At 36.0% G+C, this 23,768-nt stretch overlaps 1 protein-coding gene and 2 long non-coding RNA genes across 14 annotated transcripts in view; 2 read left to right on the top strand and 1 right to left on the bottom strand.

The window, feature by feature from the left end:
- RPS6KC1 (ribosomal protein S6 kinase C1) overlaps positions 1-23,768 on the bottom strand; it is a 316,680-nt gene that overhangs the window by 219,036 nt on the left and 73,876 nt on the right. For 11 of the 12 annotated variants that reach the window (XM_042925687.1, XM_042925694.1, XM_042925693.1 and 8 more), the window contains exons 7-8: positions 7,972-8,087; positions 565-657 (exon numbers count right to left, since the gene is read on the bottom strand). In XM_042925687.1, the coding sequence (XP_042781621.1) occupies positions 565-657; positions 7,972-8,087 (209 nt within the window). The remainder of the gene's footprint in view (positions 1-564; positions 658-7,971; positions 8,088-23,768) is intronic. The other variant, XM_042925696.1, reaches the window with a different exon arrangement.
- LOC122212036 lies at positions 9,728-11,593 on the top strand. The gene is made up of 3 exons (XR_006198955.1): positions 9,728-10,102; positions 10,978-11,241; positions 11,554-11,593. It is a non-coding gene; the product is annotated as an uncharacterized LOC122212036 (long non-coding RNA).
- Positions 11,711-15,484, top strand: LOC122212035. Its single transcript, XR_006198954.1, has 2 exons — positions 11,711-11,813; positions 14,940-15,484. It is a non-coding gene; the product is annotated as an uncharacterized LOC122212035 (long non-coding RNA).

Raw genomic sequence — 23,768 nt, forward strand, 5'->3', positions numbered from 1 at the left:
TTTGAATTCCAGTACTACCCTAAGTTAGCCATCTGATTTCTGGGCAAGTTACTTACCCTGTTCTACACATCACTTTCCCAACATGATGCAAAAAGCAGGGTTTCGAGAAGGATTAAGCAAGTTGTTTTATATGAAACGCCTGTGTACGGCCGACACATTGTAAGTACTCAGTAAACGGTAGGTCTTAGGAGGGTGCCATTTTTTCTTTTTGATCATTAGATTGACTATACCAGTTAATGCTGAAAACTACTAACAAGTTTTTGTAACTAACAAAAAGTGTATCTTTACTCTGCTCTAGCAGGTTTATAAAACCAAAACCCCTTACTCAACCGAATGCCAACAAATATGCACCTTCTCCGTTAGCTCAAATATATTTTGCATGACCTTACATGAATTGCTTAGATAAAAGCTTTTTCTTTTCTGCTTTTGTTATTTTAAAGTGCAGATGCATTTGAGTCATTTTCTCCTTTTGTTTCATATCCTTAAGATCCAAAGCTTCAAAGACATAATGTCAGCATGCAGTCGATTTATGACTGAACTCTTGAAGAGACACTGAAGAATTACCTTGTCAATCACCCCAAGGACTCTGAAGGCCTTCAGCTCCTCGGCAGGGCTCCTTAGGTTCCAAGGGGGCCTTGAACTTAGTGATCCTGGAGGCTAATGGAAGATATCAAAGATTACACATCAATCAGGGAGGTACTTGAAGGAAGACTGCCTGCTGAAGCAAATGCCAGGCCAAAGGAAACTAAATTTATCATAAATCAGAGAATGGAAAGATGAAAGGAGGAAGTTTCTGTTTGTCTGTAATGTAAAATAAAAAAAATAATAAAGTCAAAAAGAAAGAAAATCAAAAAGAAAAAGCAAGAAAAAAGTTGCAAGTAAATAAATCATGATAACATCGAAAACAAAATTTTAAAAAGAAAAAATAATGAGCTGATATAGTTTCTAGAGCAGTAATTCAATTCAAAACTGTACAGCTGTAAGGAAACTTTGTAACAAATGGGTAACTAAGACAACCACCAATCACGGCCTTATATTTACCCCAGATGGCTCAAGAGTAATTTAGAAGGGAAGTACTAAAAAACAACGTTATAATCGATAAACCTGGGGAGAGAGGGAACACAAGTCATTCTTTCTCATCATGAAACTACAGTCCTTTAATGTTACTTTTTAAATATATACTTATGTATTTTAAGATGATTGGCAGATTCAAGTTTAACCAGAACTGTCAACAATGGTGAAAAATTAAGAAACTCCATCATACAATCAATAATCGTTACAACTAAGGTTGTTCAAGCCCAGAAAAGAAATGACTTACAGGAGAAAAAAATTTGTTTTAATATCTGAACAGGTGTGATGTGGAAAACTAGGTCTGTTGGCTACAAAAAAGATCAGTGAAAACAGGAAGGGATTATTTCAGTACCACACATAGTAAAAGAATAAACCTTACTCCCTATCCATTGGTCTTAGTTTTTCCACGTCAATCAGTAAAGTAAGACATTTTTTGTTGTCTGAAGTCTATCAGAATAGGCAGGAACATTGTTCTCCCCGTGAATGGAAGACAACTCTCCTGGTTAATCAAATGTCATGATTAATAGTTATTGAAATACCATTTTTGATACTTCAAGTCCTTGTACAGACCAATTATCACTAGACAGGAAGCTCCCTGAGAACAGGAAATATACCTTATTCATCTTTATACTCTCAGTGCCTTGTGTGTTAGTCAGGAGACAGGAAAAGCAGAAAAGAGAGGAAGGAGGAAGACAGGAGGAAAACAAGGGAAGGAGGTTACACAGATAAATCAGGTGTCATTTACAACTGGAAAAACTACCATTTGTGAAATTTTCTAAAAGCAGCAATTTTTTTTTTTAAAGCAGTAATTCTAATTGCTTTCAAATATTTGTTTGTTTTTAGGTTTAGCAAGCAAATACTAACTTCGGTGTGCCTGAAGAGGTGATGTTCCCCAACTTCCTACTGTACTGCTTGTAGTCTTTCTACTCCACAACACATTCTGATAATTAAAATTAATCTCTCCCTATTCTATTATTAAGGAAGAGTAAGAACTGCTTGTGATTTCTGGTAAGAGAACTGTTAAGGAAAAGTTATAGGGGGAAATAATAGTTTAGATGATAATTTATCCATTACATTCATCTTTGAAAATATAGCCAAATGCATCTAACATCCATACCGCCTATTGATTTATACCTTATACCTTCTTACTCACTGATGTCATTGGATCTTTCAGTTTTTCCAAAGAAAGATTTTGGTTCACTGTAGTAATCAAGAGCAAAGATAGCAAACTACAAAATCTTTATAAACTGCACCTTTCAGTGAATAATTACCATGTGTCCACTATGTGCATGATAACTGAAAGAATATAAACCATCGAAAGGCATGATCCCCTAGCTATAAGAAGTTTATTACTTATTTGAAGAGATAAGCAAAATATATGAAAAAATTAAATAATAATAAAACATTTTTTAAAAATATAAGACTATAGAGATAAGTCACTAGTATATGATAAACTGTGGTCTCAGAAAGAAGTGGAACTAAAAATTATTTTCAATGCTATGTTGAAATTAGGTTAGGAAAGGATATTATATACAGGATTGGAAGGAAACTGGTCTGGTGGGGGGAAAATGTTCAGATTGTAGAACAAAGGAAAATAAAATTATGCACTTAGGGTCTGTCAGTTTTCACAGGCCTTGAATGCCAGGTCTGGACCATATTCTCCAGAGTCTAGAAAACAAGTTTTTGTATGAGAAACAACCTAATGAAAACAGTGATTTAGTAAGGTTACTTCTGCAAAGATGGGAATGGTGAAATTGTAATGGGGAAAGACCAAAGGCAAAGTGATCATTAAAGGTCTCTTTCCACTTTAACCATCTATAAAAGTTTAAGATCAGAGAAATGAACAAAGAAAGATCATGAAATAAAATCATCAATAAGAAATCCTGTATTCCTTATACGCAGCGCTTAAATTGGGTAGAATCCCTATAGATCTATTCCTTTCTTCAGATGGCAAAAGGAAACATAAATCCACAGAATTTTAAGAACAGAAAGAGACAGAGATCAAGTCCAATGTTCTCTCTCTCTTTTTTTTTTTTCAGATGAGAAAACTGAGAAGCGGCAAGGTTAAGCAATTTGTCTAAGATGACAAAACTAGATGATAGATAAGAAGGGATTACATCTTACTTATTAAATATTATAACATTGTTTGGGGAAACTCCAGCCAATGCTAAGGGAATGAGGGATGGGAGAATATAGTGTATTTCTAGGAAACATGGCTGATTTCCTTAATGAGAAAGGTCAAATTTTCACTTACGTATATTAACTACTGTAGCAGAACATGCCTAGAGAAGCAAGGAGCGGGGGGGGGGGGGGGGGGGGGAGGGGGGGGGGAGAGTACATGATGGATCTTATGATAGAAGAATGTACGATGACCCAACAATCTTCAAAACCAAAGACGGCAAATACATATCACTCAACCGTTCAAGCCCACGGCAGATATCTCTGTTAATCTCACACTCTGTCTCACAAGACAGTGTTCTTGGCAGCCATGACCAGGGGATTGGAGTTAACACACTAGTAAAATCTATTTACTATTTCTGTTCTACATTCTCTAAATGGCTAAGTGACACTTACCCTTACTTTGGTCGGTTTCTTTAAAGTTGTCGTTTACCCTGCCCACAGTCCTCTTCACTTGGTATTATTCCCTTTTCTTGATGACATATACCTCTGTTCTTACCGAGCTGTTAGTGCAGTACTTAAACTTCAACGTGTCTGTGCATCACCTGAGGACCTTGTTAAAATGGAGATTCTGATTCGGTCAGTCTGAGAGAGGCTACGATTCTGCATTTCCAACAAGCTAACAGGTGATGCTGATGCTACTGGTCCACCAACCACTTCCAGAATACGGTCAGCTACCTGTCCTTCACCTAAGAAGAATAAGCCACCATTTTGGAGTGGGGGAAGATAAGGGTAAAAGGAAAGCACTTTACAAAAAACATATCGAGAACGCACACTCTAAAACCTGATGGCTAGCTACACTAGTTTCTTAACTTGGTTTCACCCGTAAATTTTTGGCTTTGCCAAGAATTTCACTGGCAACTTATTAACCCTCAAACCCCATGTCCTAGCCTCTCTTCCATCACATTTCAAGGTGTCTTCACTGTAGTACTATTACTGATGTGGAATGGCCCTGACTGCCATCTCTGCTTTGTCTATGTCTCACTAAGGGTGACACGATACTCATTTTAAAATATTTCCTAAGGAAGAAGTGAGAAATGCCAATAATACCAGTCAACAAAATGCACAACAGAAAAAATATTTTCAGTATCACAGTAATTGTACTCAAAACTCTACAAATATTCAGGAAAGGCATACATTCTACATATTAATTTTCATTTACACCTTGTTTAACTGTATGGCAAAATATGTATTCATACTTTACAAACTACACAGTATTTTATGTCCTAAATTTAGACCATTTACTACCTTTTTCTAAATTTCCATGATCTTGAGTTATTATTCCTAGAGCTAAAAAGAGCAAAAATGATTTTACAAGTCTTTTCCAGGAAAATTCCCTCCGAATATTAATTCTTGGGGCACCTGGATGGCTCAGTCAGTTGAGCATCCGACTTCAGCTCAGGTCACGATCTCGCAGTTCGTGAGTTCAAGCACCACAACAGGCCCACTGCTGTCAGCACAGAGCCCGCTTCGGATCCTATGTCCCCCTCTCTCTGGCCCTCCCCAGCTTGCACTCTCTCTCAAAAAAAAAAAATAAAAATTTTAAAAATATATTAATTCTTAAATCATTCAAAGTCCTCTCCAATTAAAAAAAAAAAAAGGAAAAGAAAAAGGACTCTGTCTCTGTCAGTCAAGACTTTTACTTTAAACAAAAGTCATTTCCTTTTTTTCTGAAACCTGCCCCTTAAGTTTTCCTAGAGCCTATTAATAATGAAGTAATGAAGAAAACCAAGAGTCAAAGAGGGCTCCTTTCTGCCCTTTTTCAAAAAGGATATTACCATGTATGACTGGGAAATTTAGAACTTTTATTTTTACCACTAAAGAGTCGCATAAATAAATTCAGTAAAGCAAAAGCTGAAATCACCACAGAAAACTCGGATGGAGTGAGTCATGACCTGGACTTCACCAAAGGGGAACACAAGAATCAACAAAAAATATTTTAAACCAGAAAGGATCCCTTTATTTTCCTAATCAACCAGACTAGAAAGAAGTGTTGGCACATGCATTCAAGATGGAAATTATATCTGCTTTTGCACAGAATTTAAGAGCTAATGGGCCTCAAAAATCATTTATACCAATCCTCTGAATGCGTTGGTTGAAACTGAGTCCCAGAGATGGTTAAAGAAGAAAATAATGAATTCACCACACTAATCAAGAAACTCTGGAAGACATTTAAGTTAAATAATAGATAAGAAAATAATCGAGCTTGTCCCTGACCTAAATAAGGGCCAGGTTTGAGAGCATAAAATACAGAAGTGAAATAAAAAGCATATACTAACCATAAAAGAGAAACATCTTGTTCTAGCTAGAAAAACTGTCCTGTAGCCTCCTTGCCTAACAATTGAAAAAAGTCCTGGCATATCAAATTTGATTCACTAGTTAGTCCTTTTTACCCTTTCTGATACAAGCTCCCATTATTCTACACGGCTCTTATCATTCTAGCATTTCCTCAGCGAGGTACGGATTTTGGGTACACAGGGTTTGCAAAAGCAGAAACGGTGTTCTTTTATATAACTCCAAACTATATCTAGTTTGATACTGTATACACACAGAGTCTTAGGAGATGCTTAGTGAATTAATATATAATCTAATACAACCAGTTCTTTTTTATTAGATTTCCTTTGTTTTATTTTCATTAGAAGCTATGCTCGAAAGGAATTTCTGACTGATATACTTCATGGTTCCTTTCTCCAAGTCAAACCTACACTTATTTATTTGCCTCATAAATTATTGTTCACAGGGGCACCTGGATGGCTCAGTCAGTTAAGCACCTGACTCTTGATTTTGGCTCAGGTTATGATCTCGCAGCTTGTGAGTTAGAGTCCCACGTTGGGCTCTGTGCTGACAGCACAGAGCCTGCTTGGGATTCTCTCTCTGTCACTCCCCCGCTAGCTTGCTCTCTCTCTCTCTCTCTCTCTCTCTCTCAAAAATAAATAAATAAACATTAAAAAAATTATTGTTCACAGAAGTGATTATGGGAAACTGTAATAGGGGCTGCATAAGTAGGGAGTTCAAAGGAGTAAGTATAAGCAGAATATTCAAGGTTAACGTTAATGGAAAGAATAGAATACTAGTAATTTTCTAAAACTTTTAGAATATTTACATACAAGATGAATTAGTAAAACAAGTAAGTTCATAGAGGCCCATCCTATTCAATACTTTTATAATTGTCCCCAAATATGGAAGTGAGAATGTACACATCAGGATTGCACATAGGGAGGGTTGTCAACCCCACAGAAAATAAGAATTGAATTCAAAGTAATCTTTAGATAAATACTGCATTTTAAAAAGATAAAATAATAAGGAGTTAAAAATAATAATACAGTTAAAACAATAATGATAGAAAATAGGGAAAGATTGGCAAACACAGAATAATTAAGAATCTGAAAATGAAACAGCAGATATCTTATTTAAAACATATTCATTATATAAGAACAAGTAACAAAAGTATATTACTTCCAAGCTGGAATATAATCTTTTTGTTCTAAAAGTAATGATCAAACACTTCACACTGAAAATTCGCATTAATAAGTATAGTTTTGATAACTGCATTTTTTAAAAGACCATATGCAGAATGAAAAGGACTCAGAAAATCAGCAACAAAAAGTTTAATGGTCCAATGAATCAAGATGAAGTACTGGGCTATTTTTAAACTAGAAAACTGACACATGTTAGAACTGTCAAAAAGTACATAAGCATTAAAAAATACGAAAAAAAACATACAAAGCAGTATATTAAGGAAGATGAAAAATAGGGCGAAAACTTATTAAGCTATTCTAATAAGCTTGGTTTATAGGCTGGTCTTTTTATGAGGTAATCACTTGAATTGCAGGATTTGTGTGTGTGTGTGTGTGTGCGCGCGCGCGCACGCACGTGGGTGCACGTATGTGCTTGTATGTATGAGTGATTTTTTTTTAACTCACTTAAACCTGACAATAACCCAGAAAGGAGTAACTATTATCCTCATTATTCAGATGTAGAAACTGAAGGTAAGAACTGGAGAGTTCAGTGTCTTGCCCAATCCTCCACTGGTTTCAAGGGACAGAGTTGGGATATGAACAAGCCCACCTGCATCTTAGGTCAATTTAGAAAATAAGCACTTTCTTCCATCTCTAGAAGATATGATTTTTAAATTGTATCCAAAAAAAACCTTAGTAAATATAAAGAAAAAAACCAGAAAAGTTATATATTTGCCAAGTCCAAATGACATAAAAACAATAATAATAAACTACAATGTTTCCAATGTTTTAAGCATTCACCTGCTTTCTAGACAAGACTAAAGATAGCCCCAAATAACATAAATGTCCCTGTTAGAATTATGCCTTTATAATTCTAGGTCACCTATAGCAGCTACCTGTAAGACTTATGCTTTCATAATAAGTTTTAGCGTGAATCAATAAAACTGTACAGGAATCACACAAAAACCATTATTTAACCCTACAAATTTCAAATAACATTCAGTACAAATTACTGTCATTTTACACATGGATTTTTAGGGGTAGAGGAAGGAACAAAGGGCTAAGAAAGAGGAGAAAGCAAGTCCCATGTTATTCCACTTTTGGTGATCCGCTTTAATGCTTTTCCTCCCGCCAATAACTCGTTAAAATGTTATTGATAAAATTCCAAAGACCAAAATTCTCAAGCATTCTAATTATAAATAAAGCCAAGAGACAAGTCAGCAAAAAGAGCTAAAGAAAATGCAAAATGAAACATAAGACATACCTGAGAGACATCATCAAGTTGAGGTTTTCCATAAAGGCTAGAGAGACTCTCTGCTCGCATTAGATATTCTGCTGTTCTTCTCTTCACAGCTTCTCGACGGGTAGGGCTTGACTCTCCTAAAAGGAGAAAACAAGGACAGGGCACGCGAAAAATAAACTTTCATTTATCCAACCTGAAAATTAACTTTCTTTGACCCAGTTCACCACTTGTTCACCTTTTTTTTTAATTGGTTACTTATTTTTGATAGAGAAAGAGTGTGAGTGGGGGAGGGGCAGAGAGAGGGGGAGACACAATCTAAAGCAGGCTCCAGGCTCTGAGCTGTCAGCACAGAGCTGGACGTGGGGCTCGAACCCACAAACCGTGAGATCATGACCTGAGCTGAAGTTGGACGCTTAACCAACTGAGCCACCCAGGCTCCCCAGCTACTTGTTCTCATTTCTAACTAAAAAGAAGAGAGATTCAAAGTTGGAACAGACATCAAAGTTATTAGTATCAGCAAGGTCTCAATATTACCACTATAAATTTGATTTATCCAAATTCTGAAATTTTCCTATTAAAATATAGAGAGAGAACCTGATACCTTCTATAGGAGGAGTTGATATATAAGAAATGTAGTATAAAAAGCTCTGCATACAGAAGACTAGCCTAGTCCAGGTACTATGCAATTGCCCAACTCAACAAACTGGAACTAAATGCAACAGATGTTTAATAAGAGTCATGACATGGATATGATATGCTGCCAAAGTAGCAAGAAACTGGAGAATAAAATCATTTAGGGTAACTCTGAATTCAGTCTGATTTTTGTAAGCTTCATGTTTTTTCATTAACAACAAACTGTCACCCGCGTTACAACTGAAAGTAAGAATGTAACTGAAATGTGTATGTTAACTAGCTGGAATTAAAATAAAGACTTTAAAAAAAGAAAAAAGGAAGAATGTAATTGAAATCCCTGTAATACACAATTATATGAAAACGAACAAGTCATTTACCCTGTCTGGCTCTCAGTTTCTCTAAACAAAGCGTATTCAAAATGGCCTCCAGAATAGTCAAGACTTCAAAACACAGGTGGCCCAGCCCATGAAGTTCTGGGCTCTCTCTTCTCCAGAGCAGGACAATCCTATGCTCTTACCCACCTTATATATACCTGTGATACATTTCATTTGAAGAAACGATTCCATGACTGAAAGTTAAAACATTTGAAAAACCACTGTAGTATACAATCTCTAAGGCTCCTTTCATAAATAATATTCTATATTTTCACGACTCATTTTTATCTAAGCACTTCATACACAGTACTTTTTTTTATAATTCACCCTATGCATCTTCTGAATGAAGTTAACCAAAAAGCAAGTATCATACAGTGGAAAGCACCCTTGATTACATTCTAGAAACCCTGGTTATCTAAATTCTGGCTCTGCCTCCCTAGTCATGTGACCGATGATACACCATACTTCAACTCTCTGACCCTCTTCCTCATTCTCTAAAATGGAAACATATACTTCAAATGACTGCAGAGATTAAAGGAGACAATATACATAAAAGATACTACGACAAAGACAGCTGTATATAGGAAGCACTAAATTGTAAAGGTTTTTGATCTTGGTTTTTCTGTAAACCAAGTCCTACAAAATAATGTTTCTGTTTTGCTGAAGTGAACTGAACTGAATTACAGTAAAGCACGCATTCTTCCCCAAAAGATGACGACTAGAAAAACCTTATTTCTGCCTGGAATAGCATCTTCTATTTCTTCTGAGAAATGCTCCCTTCCCGCCTTCGTAGCCCTTCACCTTCAGCCACCACTACCATCACATAACAGGGTGGTCTGAATGAAAACTGCTAGTGTGCTTCAGATCTCAGTCCTCCTGTCCCTTATTACTACATAGTCAAGGGTGAGCCCTCTGTCACAAGCTGAGCCAATCACAAAATCCCGCCCTCTTGGCCACAGGTGGAGAAGGGAGGAATTGGCCCAACACAAACTGGGCCAATCAGTCCCTCTTTGCTATTGACGCTGGAAATAAGAGGACTGGGAACTGCCAACAGCCACAGTCTCTGCCAATGCGCTAAGAGCCAATCAGAAAGAAGGAATTTAACAGAGGGAAGCAGTTATGAGAGACAAAAAAAAGGAATCCTGGTGCGACTCGGGTCCCAGATTTCAGCCAAACCTACATTCCTACCATTCTTTGCCTACTAGAGTTCAAATGTGGATTTTCTCGCATGCAAACTGAAGAATCCAGACTGAATAGAGCCCTCAAAGGAAACCTGCAACAGAGTTGGGGGTGCAGTTTTGCTTAAAAACCTTCCTTTCACAGCTTTTACATGACTGTTCCATCTCTTCTCTCCTTTATGAATACTTCAAAACTGTAACTAGTCTTGGGGGCTGGGGGGGGGGGTGGGAATCTCTATTGCTTTTTAACTATGGAACAGTCTACATTTATTAACTCTCCAACACCTCAAACTTCAATTAAAATTAAAATTTTTAAATTTCAATATGATCCCTCTCTGTCCTTAAAATGTATTTAATTTCTAAACTCAAGCTTTTATTTTTATATAATCTATCTGTGAAAGCTACCTAAGCAATTGAAATATGTTGTGAAGGTAAAATGTGCCACAGAAATAAGAAACATTTACTATTTCTACACATTACTCATCCTTTAGAGTTTACCTTTCATGGACTTAGTCTAACGGCTGCTCCCATTATCATTAGTGTTTCTCATACCAGGTTATACCTTTTCATGCCCTGATTTAGATCCCTCATTTAAAATTTCTTATTCATCGTAGGCTAAGATGTAACAGAAACTATGGCAATTTATTTAATGCAGTGTGCTTACAAGCCTTAATACAACCTCAAAATTTGTTTTCGTTCCAAAAAATCAATTTGTTTCCCAAAATAATTTGAAATTCAAAAACGCCAAGGCTGTGGAGCACCTAATGCAAGCTGGAGTTAAAACCGTATTTTGTAATCAAATCATTGTTTTTTAAACTTTTGGTGCCTCTGCTGCTTTCTAGGCAGTCTCCATAGTAACAGAGAAACAAAACCGGAAGCCAGCAGTTGAAATGGACGCCTGCTGCTGATAGTGGTTCCGCTTCCATGGAAACAACAATGGAGTGATGGAATACTGGAAGGCTTTTTAAATGTAACCTTAAATATACATACTATGCCTCCTTCCTTACCAGCCCCTTAAAACTAGGTCACAAGCACTGCTGCTCAACAGCGGCAGCCAAGGATGAAAATCACCTCTTGCGGATTTTTACTGCTGGACACTTACTGAGGTCTGTGAGTACGAGGAAGAAAAGATTAATCGATAGATTTCTGGAATGATTTTAACTGATCAAAGTATTGATAAGTATGACTTGAAACAGATTTTAACTGATTAAAAATTTTAAGTAGACCCTAACCCTAATTTCTTAATCTTCCTGTTAAGACACAAACACAGCCCATAATGATTATTTTTCCAGGAAAACCAAGTTATCTGAAATTCAACTTTTAATCCCATTATAGGTCTTGCAGCTATTACCTCTTCAGTATTATATCCAGGTAGACACTTACTAAATGCATTTCTTCTTCTTTTTTTTTTTTTTTAGAGAAACAGTGCATGCATGAGCGTAGAGGAGGAGCAGAGAGCGAGGGAGAAAGAGAATCTTAAGCAGGCTCTACACTCAGCACAGAGCCCAATGATGCAGGACTCCATCTCACGACTAGGAGATCATGACCTGAGCCGAGATCATGACCTGAGCCGAAATCAAGAGGGAGACAGACGCTTAACTGATTGAGCCACCCAGCAAATGCTTTTAAAAATGGATACATATTTTACATTCTACTTAAGGATAAACCAGTACCTTCAGTAAGTTTCTCTACATTTCTATTAATTTCAGATACAGTAAGAATTTCCACTGGGCTCTGGCATCGAAAAGAGAAAACCTACTCCCCTTATCTACTACCCTTTATGTCAAGAAGTCCCACTGTGCCAAAAACATGTGTTATGTATACTGTGTCAACCTGTACTTCTTCACCGTACCAATTTCTGATCAGGAGAGAGGATGGGTATAGGGTGATTATAGAGTCTGATCTGTGAAAGAATCGGGTGTAGCTGAATAGAAATGAGGAGAAAGTCCAAAGTTGTTCTTGAAATTTTTAGAAACACTGGACTGCCTGGCCTGCATTTCTCAGAGCACCAACTCTGACTTGCTACTAAGTTTTACAGAAGGCACAGTCTATACATAACGGAATCACAAAATTCTAATTGATTCAAGAAGCGATCACTACTTGGCACTCCTTTCATTACATCAGATTCTAGTTACAAGAGATATGTTACCTTCCTGACACAGCTAAGAAATTAAGGCGCAGGGATGTGGAATGTCTTTCTCAGTTAAAAAGTGAATATGAGAGACTAAAACTGAAACCAGGTCTTATGATACCACACTTCGGGTGACTGAATTTGAAGTGGATTGTGCTACTGTTACTGAGTAGAACAAGAAAAATACAGAGCACGGGACAAGTACAAGTGAGTACGGGAACAAAGAGGACGAGAAAATAAGCATGAGGAGTTGAGACAGGAGCCTATCAGACAACACAGCAGAGGAGAATCAGACAGAAAGAGACTGGAAATGACAGACAAGGACACACGAAAATGAGAGCTACAAAGAGGTATACATTTCACACAGTGTGCAAGAGAGTGGGCCTTTCTGAGAAAAAGTGGTCTCTCAAAACATCCTTGTTACCCAAGGATTTCTTTGGAAAACACAGGTCTTTTCTCCTTTACCCATAAAAAATAATAATAATAATAATAATAAAATAAAATAAAAAGACATTATTATTCACAGCACTAGTGAAAATCAGCTTCACAAACCAGAATAAAAAGTAGTTCTTCCAAGTCTGTTATTCTACCCTTAGTCACCAAAAAGAATATAGCTAATGCCTCACTGGTTCAACAAAAGAAAATCAATGCTGAAGGAAAAACTGGCCATGTTAGACTACTTGGAAGACAGTATGCCTACATCTGTATTTCACGGAAAATCTTAAGGGATTTTTAAGACTATTTGAACTATACTTGATTTTTGCCACACACACAGACTTTAATCCTCGCATAAGACCCTACTTTAGGCACATCTTATATTCTTATCTCTGCTTCTCTACTCCAACAAACACTCTCCAGTAACCCCTATGCCACTATATTCTTGGTCAAACATGCCTGATTTTTACTCAGATTTATTACATTAGAAAGAACATTCAAATCATCCTGGCTTTAAGGGAATGAGTTTTTGTTTATTGGTGCTTCCCTTTTTTTTTCTTTTACTTTTTTCTTTTTTTTAATGTAACAACTTTAGTAGCAAAAAGAATACGATGGCCTTGGTGGTTATAGTTGCTTTTTTTTTTTTTAGTGCTGATTTATTATAGTTAATGGTTTTTTTTGTTCTTCTCAGGTATAGCCTACCATTTCTGACTTATGCTAAGTGTTCTGACAACAAAAGGCAACCTTGAGAAAAACAGTAATTTATGGTTCTACATGTCTACCACAACTGGGGCCATCAGCCTTTCCACATATAACAAAACCGGGTCAGTCAGGGAATCTGCTTCCCATTTGCATTTAACCAACTCCATATTAATGTCTTTTCAAAACCAAGTGTTATGTGACCCCAAAAGTCCAAAGAGTCACCAAAGAATAGTAAAAGCAAAAGTCATAATAATATTCATGTCCAGGCATTGCCTCAATTAGGACTCCTTTCAGTGTTGCTTAGTAGTTTTTCTATCAGTTAATACTGAATGAAAACTAACACATCATTAGATCATAGAGTGTTAAATGCCTACAGAGACAGTCTTCTACATTCAACTATTTCCTTCCTGTTCCCTAATCCATTTTTTGTTTTGCATTTTAAAGGGGAGTGCCCAAAAAACTAGTCAATCCCCTCAAAACAACATCACCTGGCCAGTCTCTTTATGACAATAAACTCTTGTCTAGATAGACAGACAGACAGTCAATCCCTAAGTGTCCCTTATGCTGTTCTCCATGGCTTCTAAAAGATTAAGATAAAAAGTTTAAAAGGAGCTTGAGATACCCTGAAGGAAAAGGAATGAAGAATTAAAACTTAGGAGCAAAAATTTTGCCTTCTGAGATGGAATAAAAATAAGGGAAAATATGGAAATGAAACTCCACATAGACTAAGAATTGTTTATCTACTATACTAGTAAATACGAAAATCCCCCAAGCCCCACAAAGGCTTTCGCTCATTTCTTTCACCGGCTCTAAGTGAGACATCTTAAGAAGTGGCAAATCCATGGAGGACTCCAACAAACTGTTTTCTTGATATCATGACGTTGGATCACATATTTTCCTTTAAGACGATGTAAAGCAATCAGCAGAATTGCTGATTATAAGCAGTTAATTCTTCTGAATCCTAGAAGTTTCACAGACTCCTTAAATGCATCCCCACCTTAAAAAATTAAACTACTAGTGTATATCAGAATTAGACAGACTCCATTCCATTTCCAGATTTATTTAACATGAAGATATTTATCTCCACATTTAAACAATTCAGACTGTGCCAAGCGACACTCCCACAGTGTATCACATTTGAAGCCCATTTCAGGATAACAAAGAAACTCCTCCCCAACAAGTAAGAATATACATATTCCTGTCCCTCCTATCCTCTTCAGAAGGCAAAATGCCTACTAGTTACTGAGCATCTATGATGTTCCAGACACAGTTATCTCAATGTTTACAGTCATTTCAATGTTATCACAGAACATCACATATAGAAGACCCTCAAAAATATTTTGTTAAATAAATGAATGGGAAAGCAAATGAATGACTTTGCACCAATACTACCCGGTCTGATAACAATGCCTTCATGCCTAGAGATATTCTACTTACCTCTTTCTATAACTGAATGCCTTTCTCTAACTTAACTAGTTACAGTATATGTATTTCAGAAAATGTCATCTATAATTATTGTCTTCATCATCTATGCAGGTGAAATCATACAAAAGGAATATGGAGGAACATGGCGTAGAAGTGGCATGATTGAACTAAAAGGACAATCTAATTTTATGAAAAATTGTCATGACAGCATCACTGAAACACAAGCACAGATACTCTACATAATTTTAAACCACTATGTAAAACAGAATGAAGTCTATGAACTTTTTATTGTTTGACAATTACAATTTTGGAAAACCTGTTTCTTAACAATTTAGAAAAGTACAAATGCCTGCATAACGACCTGGTTATTTTTCAAATGAAACACACTTTGAGACCACTAATGACAAAACAGTAAGCTCATGAGAAAAAGCAGATTTACATTTTCAAAACTTCCTATAAGAGAATAGATAAACTGAACTTCTGTGTAATTTACATAAGACTCAATATTTAACTATTACGATTAACTCAGCTGTAAGTTCAATAAAACTATGTAACTCAAGTAATCATGAAATAATGATCGACTGTTTCTCAAAGTGCCTAACTGCTAGTACTGAAATAAATGAAATAAATGAATAAATGCCAGTAGTTTTTCCACTTAGGATTTTTTAGTTTTGTTCAGATTCATAGATATCTGGGGTGCCTGGGTGGCTCAGTCAGTTAAGCCTCTGACTCTTGATTTCGGCTCAGGTCACGATCTCACAGTTCATGGGTTAGAGCCCTCCACCGCGCCCTGTGCTGACAGTAGGGAGCCTACTTGAGATTTTCTCTCTCTCCCTCTCTCTCTGACCCTCCCTTGCTTGCGCACGCTCTCTTTCTCTCTCTCTCAAAATAAATAAACTTTAAAAACATTGTTTTTAATTATAAAACATAAAATACTTGTAGATATCTATATTTCTTCTGACCAGAATTAGGCCTTTTCCAGTAATCACAGGAATTAAAATCAACCCTCTCATTTTAATGTTTTTAAACTGTGTTGCTAAAGATATAAAAATGTGAGAATACTGATGACCGAGACCATCTAATAAAAAACCCTTCGAGAATCCTCATCTCTCTCTCTGCTTTTGCAATAGAGCAGCTGTGCCTCACACAGATTCACATGAATGAAAATATTTAGACGAGAAACCACCCACTTAGTTTATTTTCCATACGACTTTCCTGTAATTATTTTGTAAACTGTTCACACAACAATACATAAAAACATCTGCAAAAACAGGTAATTAATGTGTCAAGCCAAACTAATGCATTTTTTATGGTGTCCATGCTTCGTCAACTGTAATTATAACTCTTTTTTAAGCAAATGATGATGTGTTTGTTGCAATGTGCAAGTGGTTATTTTAGATGCTCTGTTTACCGTTCATACAATCTGAATATAAAACTCCACAGCTACTTTACCCTATATCAATGTTTTACCTAGCTTTTTGCAGAAGCAGGAGAGTGGTTCTCTTTTCCAAGCTATAATTTCCAGTAAACAGTTTTGTCATTAAAACATAAAACTCTCAACAGGAAAGTTGATACCAAAATACCCAACAATTCAAGAAACATATGACAGAAAATGATTCACCCAGACTTTCTTCCTGCAGTTGTAAACCTATGGGAATTATAGCACTTTATGCCCATCAGCTTGCAGGATACTAAGCCTCCTGAATATGAGAAGTTCAGAAGGTTTGCTATTGCTTTTAATGTATAATATCCATTCCATCTAGACCCACCAGACACATGTATCTGACATGAGACCGACAAATGAAGAACCAAATCCTGCCCAAAGTATATTGTTTTGTATCCATACGCTTTGGTTCTACTAAAGGGAAGGTCATGTTCATTATTATTATTATTATTATTATTATTATTACTATTATTACTACTACTACTACTACTACTACTACTACTACTACTACTATGTACTAACATTGCATACCAATCATCATCCTCAGATGGCCATTCCTTAAGGCCCAAGGTTTCTATTCTATAAAGTTCTGTTTCCAGAACCAATAAAATCTAAAATGAAGGAAAAAGCATAACCCTTTAATATTTTGGTAAGGTCCTTTTTCTTTTTAAAAAAGGCAATTTTTAGGGGTACCTGGTGGCTCAGTTGGTTGAGCGTCCGACTTCAGCTCAGGTCATGATCTCACGGTCCATGAGTTCGAGCCCCACATCAGGCTCTGTGCTGACAGCTCAGAGCCTGGAGCCTGTTTCAGATTCTGTGTCTCCCTCTCTCTCTGCCCCTCCCCCCACTCACACTCTCTCCCTCTTAAAAACGAATAAACATTTTCAAAAAATTTTAAAAAAGCAATTTTGAAAACATCTATGATGATTACCTACAGTACAGAAAAACCCTCATAATAAAGAACTCTTAGAAAACAAAGGCTTATTTATTTTCACAACCAAATTTTTTAGAAGCAGTGCAGAATTCACCCTTCCAGGTCCAAGCTTATGTAACTATTTTGATATAAATATTTCTAAACTGAACTACTCCATTCTTCCCTTGAATATTAGCTACTGTGATATGCTAAAAGTGCCTATCTATCCTCACCTTGTTCCCAATAAGAACATGAGGAAAGTATTACAGAAAATCAAATAATAGTTTCCCAGCTGCCAAGCTTTAGTTTCAGGCCAAACCCTTATTGTGGAGAATTGGGGTTGGGTCTGATCAAAACAGAACAGAGCTCCAGTTCCAAGGATGATGGAAGAGGAAAGACATGACTAAGACAAGGTAAGGGAATAGGACAGAAACGTATTTATTAAAGCCAGAAATCAAACTCAGGGTCAGATGAGCAATAAGTCTCAATACTGAGTTCCACTATTTATAATGATTGCTACAAATATAAAATGTAATAATAAACATAATTAATGCCATTTCATAAGGCTGAATTCTAAACATTGTCAAACCTTTGGGACAAATAGACGGATATTGGTGCAGAATATTGATATACCAGACAAGAGGCATTTAAACCTATTTGGTATTTTCAAAGCTACCTTAATGCATACTGGCTGTTTACTACACATACTTTAGGATTCAACTTATTTATCACCTCCTGCAGAAGCCTTCCCTATAAGCCTTCTCCTTCTCCCTGGTCAAGTGCCCATTTATACTGATCTACAGAATCATTCTCATTCAAAAATATTTATAGACAATTTCCTAGGTAACTGGCACTGTGCTAGGAAACACACTGAATGATAAAATGCCTTGCCTTCAAGGATATTACAAGTAAATAAAGAGATATTCATTCAGTAAATACCCACACAAATAATTATTTCATTGTAAATATGATAAGTACTTGAAGCAAAACAGTGTGCAATGACAACAAAGTTCAGGAAATCTCTTCTGGTATGAACAGAGGTGAAAAAACGTTCACTTGAGGAAATATCATTGAAACTGAGACCTGATGAACAAGGAGGAAATATCAGTTGAAAAAGCAGAGTAAAGCACTCAAACAGAGCACAACTTTTGTGAAAATTTGAACATGGGAAGGGCCACAGTGCCTTCTAGGAAGTAAAAGAAGGTCACTGTGGCTAAAAAAAAAAAATAAGTGACTAGGACTGATTCAATATGAGCCTGGAGAGAAAGGCAGAAACCGAATCATTCATAGCCTCATAAACCATAATATCTTTGGGTCTTATCCTCAAAGCAATGAGTTTAATGCAAGAAAGTGACATGATGAAGGTTCATTTTCAAAAGATCAGTTAGACTATTGGTACAAACAGAATGGTTTAGAATCAAGCAAGGATGACAACAAATCATCAAGTATATTTTAACAATAAAAACATAGAAACTGTAACAAAATCAAATAGAAATTCTGGGATTAAAAAGTACTCAACAGCACACTGAGATGACAGAAAAAAAGAATCAACAAATTTAAAGATAGATGAGTTAACATTATCAACTATGAATACATTAAATAATAAAAAAGGGAGGGGGGACCAGGCTAAGAAATCTGTAGATACCATCAAGAACACTAAAATATATATTATGTAGTCCAAGAAACAGAAAAAGGAGAGAAAAGGCAGAAAATTTAAGAAATAATATGTGAAAACTTTCCAAATTGATGAACATTGACGTACATATCCTAGAAGACCATCAAATACCAAGAATAAAACAAACGCCAAGAAGGATAAACCCAGAGATCCACATCTAAACATATAATAGCCAAACTATCAAAAGCCAAAACAGAAAATCTTAAAAGAAGCAAAAGATAAGCTCATTTCTTCTCCAAACTGGTTTAAAGAGTAAGTCCATTTAGACAATATAAGACTACACTACAGGACTTATATACAAGTGCGACATATATGACAATACTAGCAAAAAGATGTAGGAAGAGATCTATATTGAAGTAAAATTCCTATATATTACTAGAATTAAGGCAATGAAGTAGAATATTTTAAGTTAAAGTACTTATTACTATAATCTTCAGAAAAAAACACTATGAAAAATAAAAACTCAAAATGTTATAATCTACCAAAAAAAAAAAAGAGAGAATAAATGGTACACTAGAAAAAATAATCTACTCATGACACAAGGCGGTAAAAAACAAAAAGGATAGGAGACATAAAAAAACAAACAAACAGAGAGGTGCCCAGGTAGCTCAGTCGGTTAAGTACACGACTTCAGCTCAGGTCATGATCTCACAGCTCATGAGTTCAAGTTCCATGTCAGGCTCTGTGCTGACAGCTCAGAGCCTGGAGCCTGCTTTGGAGTCTGTGTCTCTGTCTCTCTCTCTCTCTCTCTCTCTCTCTCTCTCTGCCCTTCCCCTTCCTGCTCACGTTCTGTCGCACTCTCTCAAAAATAAACATTTAAAAATTTTTTAAAAAACAAAGAATTAAAAAATTAATAATAAAATTAAAAAAACCAAATAGCAAAATGGCAAGCATAAGTCTAACCACATTATTAAGTATGTTAAATGTATATGGATTAAAAATGCCAATGAAAAAGCAGAGATTATACAGCTAAATTTGTTTTAAAAAAAGATCCAATTGTATCCTGTTTACAGGAGACGTATTTTGATTCAAAAAAACAAACATATTAAAAGTAAATAACTTGGGGTGCATGGGTGGCTCAGTCGGTTAAGCATCAGACTCGATTTCAGCTCAGGTCATGATCTCAAAGATTCGTGAGTTAGAGCCCTGTGTTGGGCTCTGTGCTGGCAGTGTGGAGCCTGCTTGGGATTCTCAATCTCTCCCTCTCTCTCTCTCTCTGCCCCTCCCCTGATTGCACTGCCTCTGTCTCTCTCAAAATAAATAAACTTTTTTAAAAAAGAAAAAAAGTAAATAGTTTTAGTAATATCCAAAAAAACAGATGTTAAGAAAAATGAATGTTACTAGAGACAAAAACACTTTATAATGTTAAAAGTTAGTCAGAAAGATACAACCGTTATAAACATGCATGCATCTAATAAAAGTCCTAAAACAGATGAAGCAAAAACAGAAATAGAAGGAGAATTTCAAGTTGAATAAAAATACAAGCAACATAATCAAAATTTATTAGATGCAGCAAAAGCAGTGCTTAGAAGGACTTTATAGCTTTAAAGACCTATGTTGAAAAGATTGCAAATCAATAACCTAAGCTTTCACCTCTTAAGAGAAATAATTCTAAACAATGAAGAGTGAAATACACAAAAAGAAAGCAGGAGAAGCAGAAACTAATGAAATAGAAGATTAAAAAATAGAAGACAAACAAAATTAAAAGTTGGTTCTTTGAAAAGTTCTGATTGACATTTATCTAGACCAAAAAAAAAAAAAAAACAAACAAACCCAAAACAAAACAAAAACAAAAAGACACCACAATCAAATTAATGAACACATCCATCACTCTCAATTAACATTTTTTTTTAAGTAGGTTCCACGCCCAAGGTGGAACTTGAACTCAGGACCCCAAGATCAAGAGTCACATGTTCTACTGACTCAGCCAGCCAGGCACTCCTCATTTGACAATTCTTTGTTTTGCCTTCATTTTTTAAATACACTTTCATTGGGTACAGAATTCACTTGACAGGCTTTTTTTCTCTATGCATGTTAAAGGTGTTAATCAATAGTTTGCATTGTTTCTAACAAGAAACCTGACATCATTCTCATCTTTGTTCTTCTACATGTCTTTTGTTCTGCCTGCTTTTAATTTTCAGATTTTCTCGTTAATGCTGGTTTAGAGCGATTTGATTAAAATGTGCCCTAATGTAGGTTTTCATGTTTCTTATGCCTGGGGTATGTTGGGTCTCATGGACCTACGGAATATTTTGATCAAATTTGGAAAGCTTCCAGGCATTATTCATTCCAATAATATCCAGTCTCCCTCTTTCCCTCCCTTTTTAAGGGTTCCAATTACATGGAGAAAAGTTGTGCTATAGCTTACTGATGTTATAATAATTTTTGATTGATTTTTTTTCATCTCCATTTCATTTTTGATAGTATCTATTGCTATGTCTTCCAATTCATTAATCCTTTCTTCTGCAATATCTAATCTGACACTAATCTCATTTCTTGTATTTTTATTTCCCATACTGTAGCATTCACCTCTAGAAGTTCAATTTGGGTCTTTTGTAAATCTTCCATTGCTCTACTTAACTCCATATAATGAACACATTTCCATTAAGTTTTAAAGTCCTCATCCTTCCTTCCCTTCTAATGTGTGTCAATTCTGAGTGGGTTCTGAATGATTATTTTCCTCACTACAAGTCAAATTTTTCCTGTTTCTTTGAATGAATGGTAAGTTCTTAAAGATGCCAGACATTGTGTATTTACCTTATTAGGTGGTAGATACTTTCTTATTTCTACAAATATTATTGATTTTTTTCCTCACTACAGGTCAAATTTTTTCTATTTCTTTGAATAAACAGTAAGTTTTTAAAGATACCAGATATTGTGGATTTACACTATTGTGTGGTAGATACTTTCTTATTCCTACAAATATTGTTAAGCTTTGTTCTGGAATACAGTTATGATTCTTGGAAGCAGTCTGATCCCTTTAGGTCTTGTTTCTAAGATTTGTTAGGGTGGGTCTGGAGCAAACTATTTCACACTAACGGGGTAAGACTCTTGAATATTCTACCCAATGCCCCATGAAAGAGATTTTCAAGATGACTTGTTAGGAAGAGACACTATTCCCAGCCCTGTGTGAGCACCCACAATGTTTCCCCTAATTCTTTCAATGCATCTTTCTCTGGCCCTGGGTAGTTTCTCCTGGCCAAGCACTGATCACTACTCTGTTAAGTATTCCAAGGGATACTCTGCAAATCTCTGAAGAGCCATCTCCTCTCTAGATAAAACACTAGACATCAGACAATGACCCAATAAGGCCTACCTGCCAACTCTGCCTTGGCCTTCCTGGATTCAGCCCCATCTCCTCAACTTAGAGGTTTTGACCCAATTCATCTGCCTTCCTTCTTCCTTAGCTACAACCTAGAAACTCAAGACAGTAAGCTAGGCAATCATCAAAGCTCACCTTATCTGTTTTCTATCTCTCAGAAACCACTGTCCTTCACTGTCTAATATCCAATGACTTGAAAACCACCGTTACATATACTTTGTTTGGTTTTTTAGTTGCTTCAATAAGAAGCGTGAACACTGCTTCTGTTACCTACCTTGGCCAGCAGTGGAAGTCCTAATTTGTTTGCTTGTTTTTTTGTTTTGTTTTTTATCCCCTTCACATATTTCACTCATTCCCCCCACCCACCTTCCCTCTGGTAACCATCTGTTCGTCCTCTATATTAAAAGTCTGGGTTTTTAGTTTGTCTCCTTTTTTTTTTTTTTTCTTTTTCATTTGTTTCATTTCTTAAATCCCACATATGAGTCAGTGGAAGTCTTAGTTTTAATGTGGCTACTGGAAATTTTTTAAATTACATATATGTGTCACATTACATTTCTAGTATACAACTTTACATAGTCACTGAAATTATATAATGGTGAAATCACCTAAGAAAGTAGGGTAAGAAGGCTAAGCAAGTTGACAATGAAGTCTCAATAAACTTCAACATACTTTTTTTAAGTTTGTTTATTTTGAGAGAGAGAGCAAGGGGGGATGGGGTAGAAAGAGAGGGAGACATAGGATCCAAAGCGGGCTCTGTGCTGACAGAAGACAGCCTGATGTGGGGCTTGAATTCACAAACCGTGAGATCATGACCTGAGCCAAAGTCAGACCCTTAACCGACTGAGCTACCAGGCACCCCTAAACTTCAACATTTAAAGGTCAAGTGGGGAAGGAGCTGGCAAAGTAGACTTAGAAAGGTTAACCTAAGAATTAGAGAACTAACTAAGAAAAGTGTGGTATCATTGGAATAACAGAAGTTTTAGGAAAGCAGAGGTTGGATGAAATAGTCACTGAAGAGTTAACAAAAGAACATTAAGGGTAAGTAACATTATTGAGAGTCCAGTTAAGATTAATAACAATGAATTCATTTTGGTTATCTATCTGTCCAGAGTGTGTGGCTTCTTCTAATAGCACTCAGCTAGTTGCCCAGTTGTCTGCCTCTGTAAGCCAGAAACAAGGGAAACATGGATACTTGAAAGCAAATGGATAAATTAATCCAGGGCTGGGGTTTTGCCAGGTATGTATGATAAAAGATCAGAAGTAAGGGAGATTAAGGTATCTACCGTAAGACTTTCTGATAAAAAATGGATCATGAAAACTAATAAGATAGAAATGGAAGACAGCTGAGAGATACTAAAGAGAAAAATGGAGGAAACTATAAAGTAATGGCACTTTTTAAATTGTTTATTTACCACTCTCTCCCCTTCGACAATTTATAAGCTGCTCGTCGATTTTAGTGAACATTAACAGTCATCCATTAAAGTTTTGTTGAATGGAACAGAATTGACCTGACTTTCTAGATCACACAAGACAAAGTCTACAGTCTATTTCCTATATTACTGGGTCACTTCATTTAAATTTTTTTT

This window comes from Panthera leo, chromosome F3 (genome assembly GCF_018350215.1).
Source record: "Panthera leo isolate Ple1 chromosome F3, P.leo_Ple1_pat1.1, whole genome shotgun sequence".
NCBI classification, from domain to species: Eukaryota; Metazoa; Chordata; class Mammalia; order Carnivora; family Felidae; genus Panthera; species Panthera leo.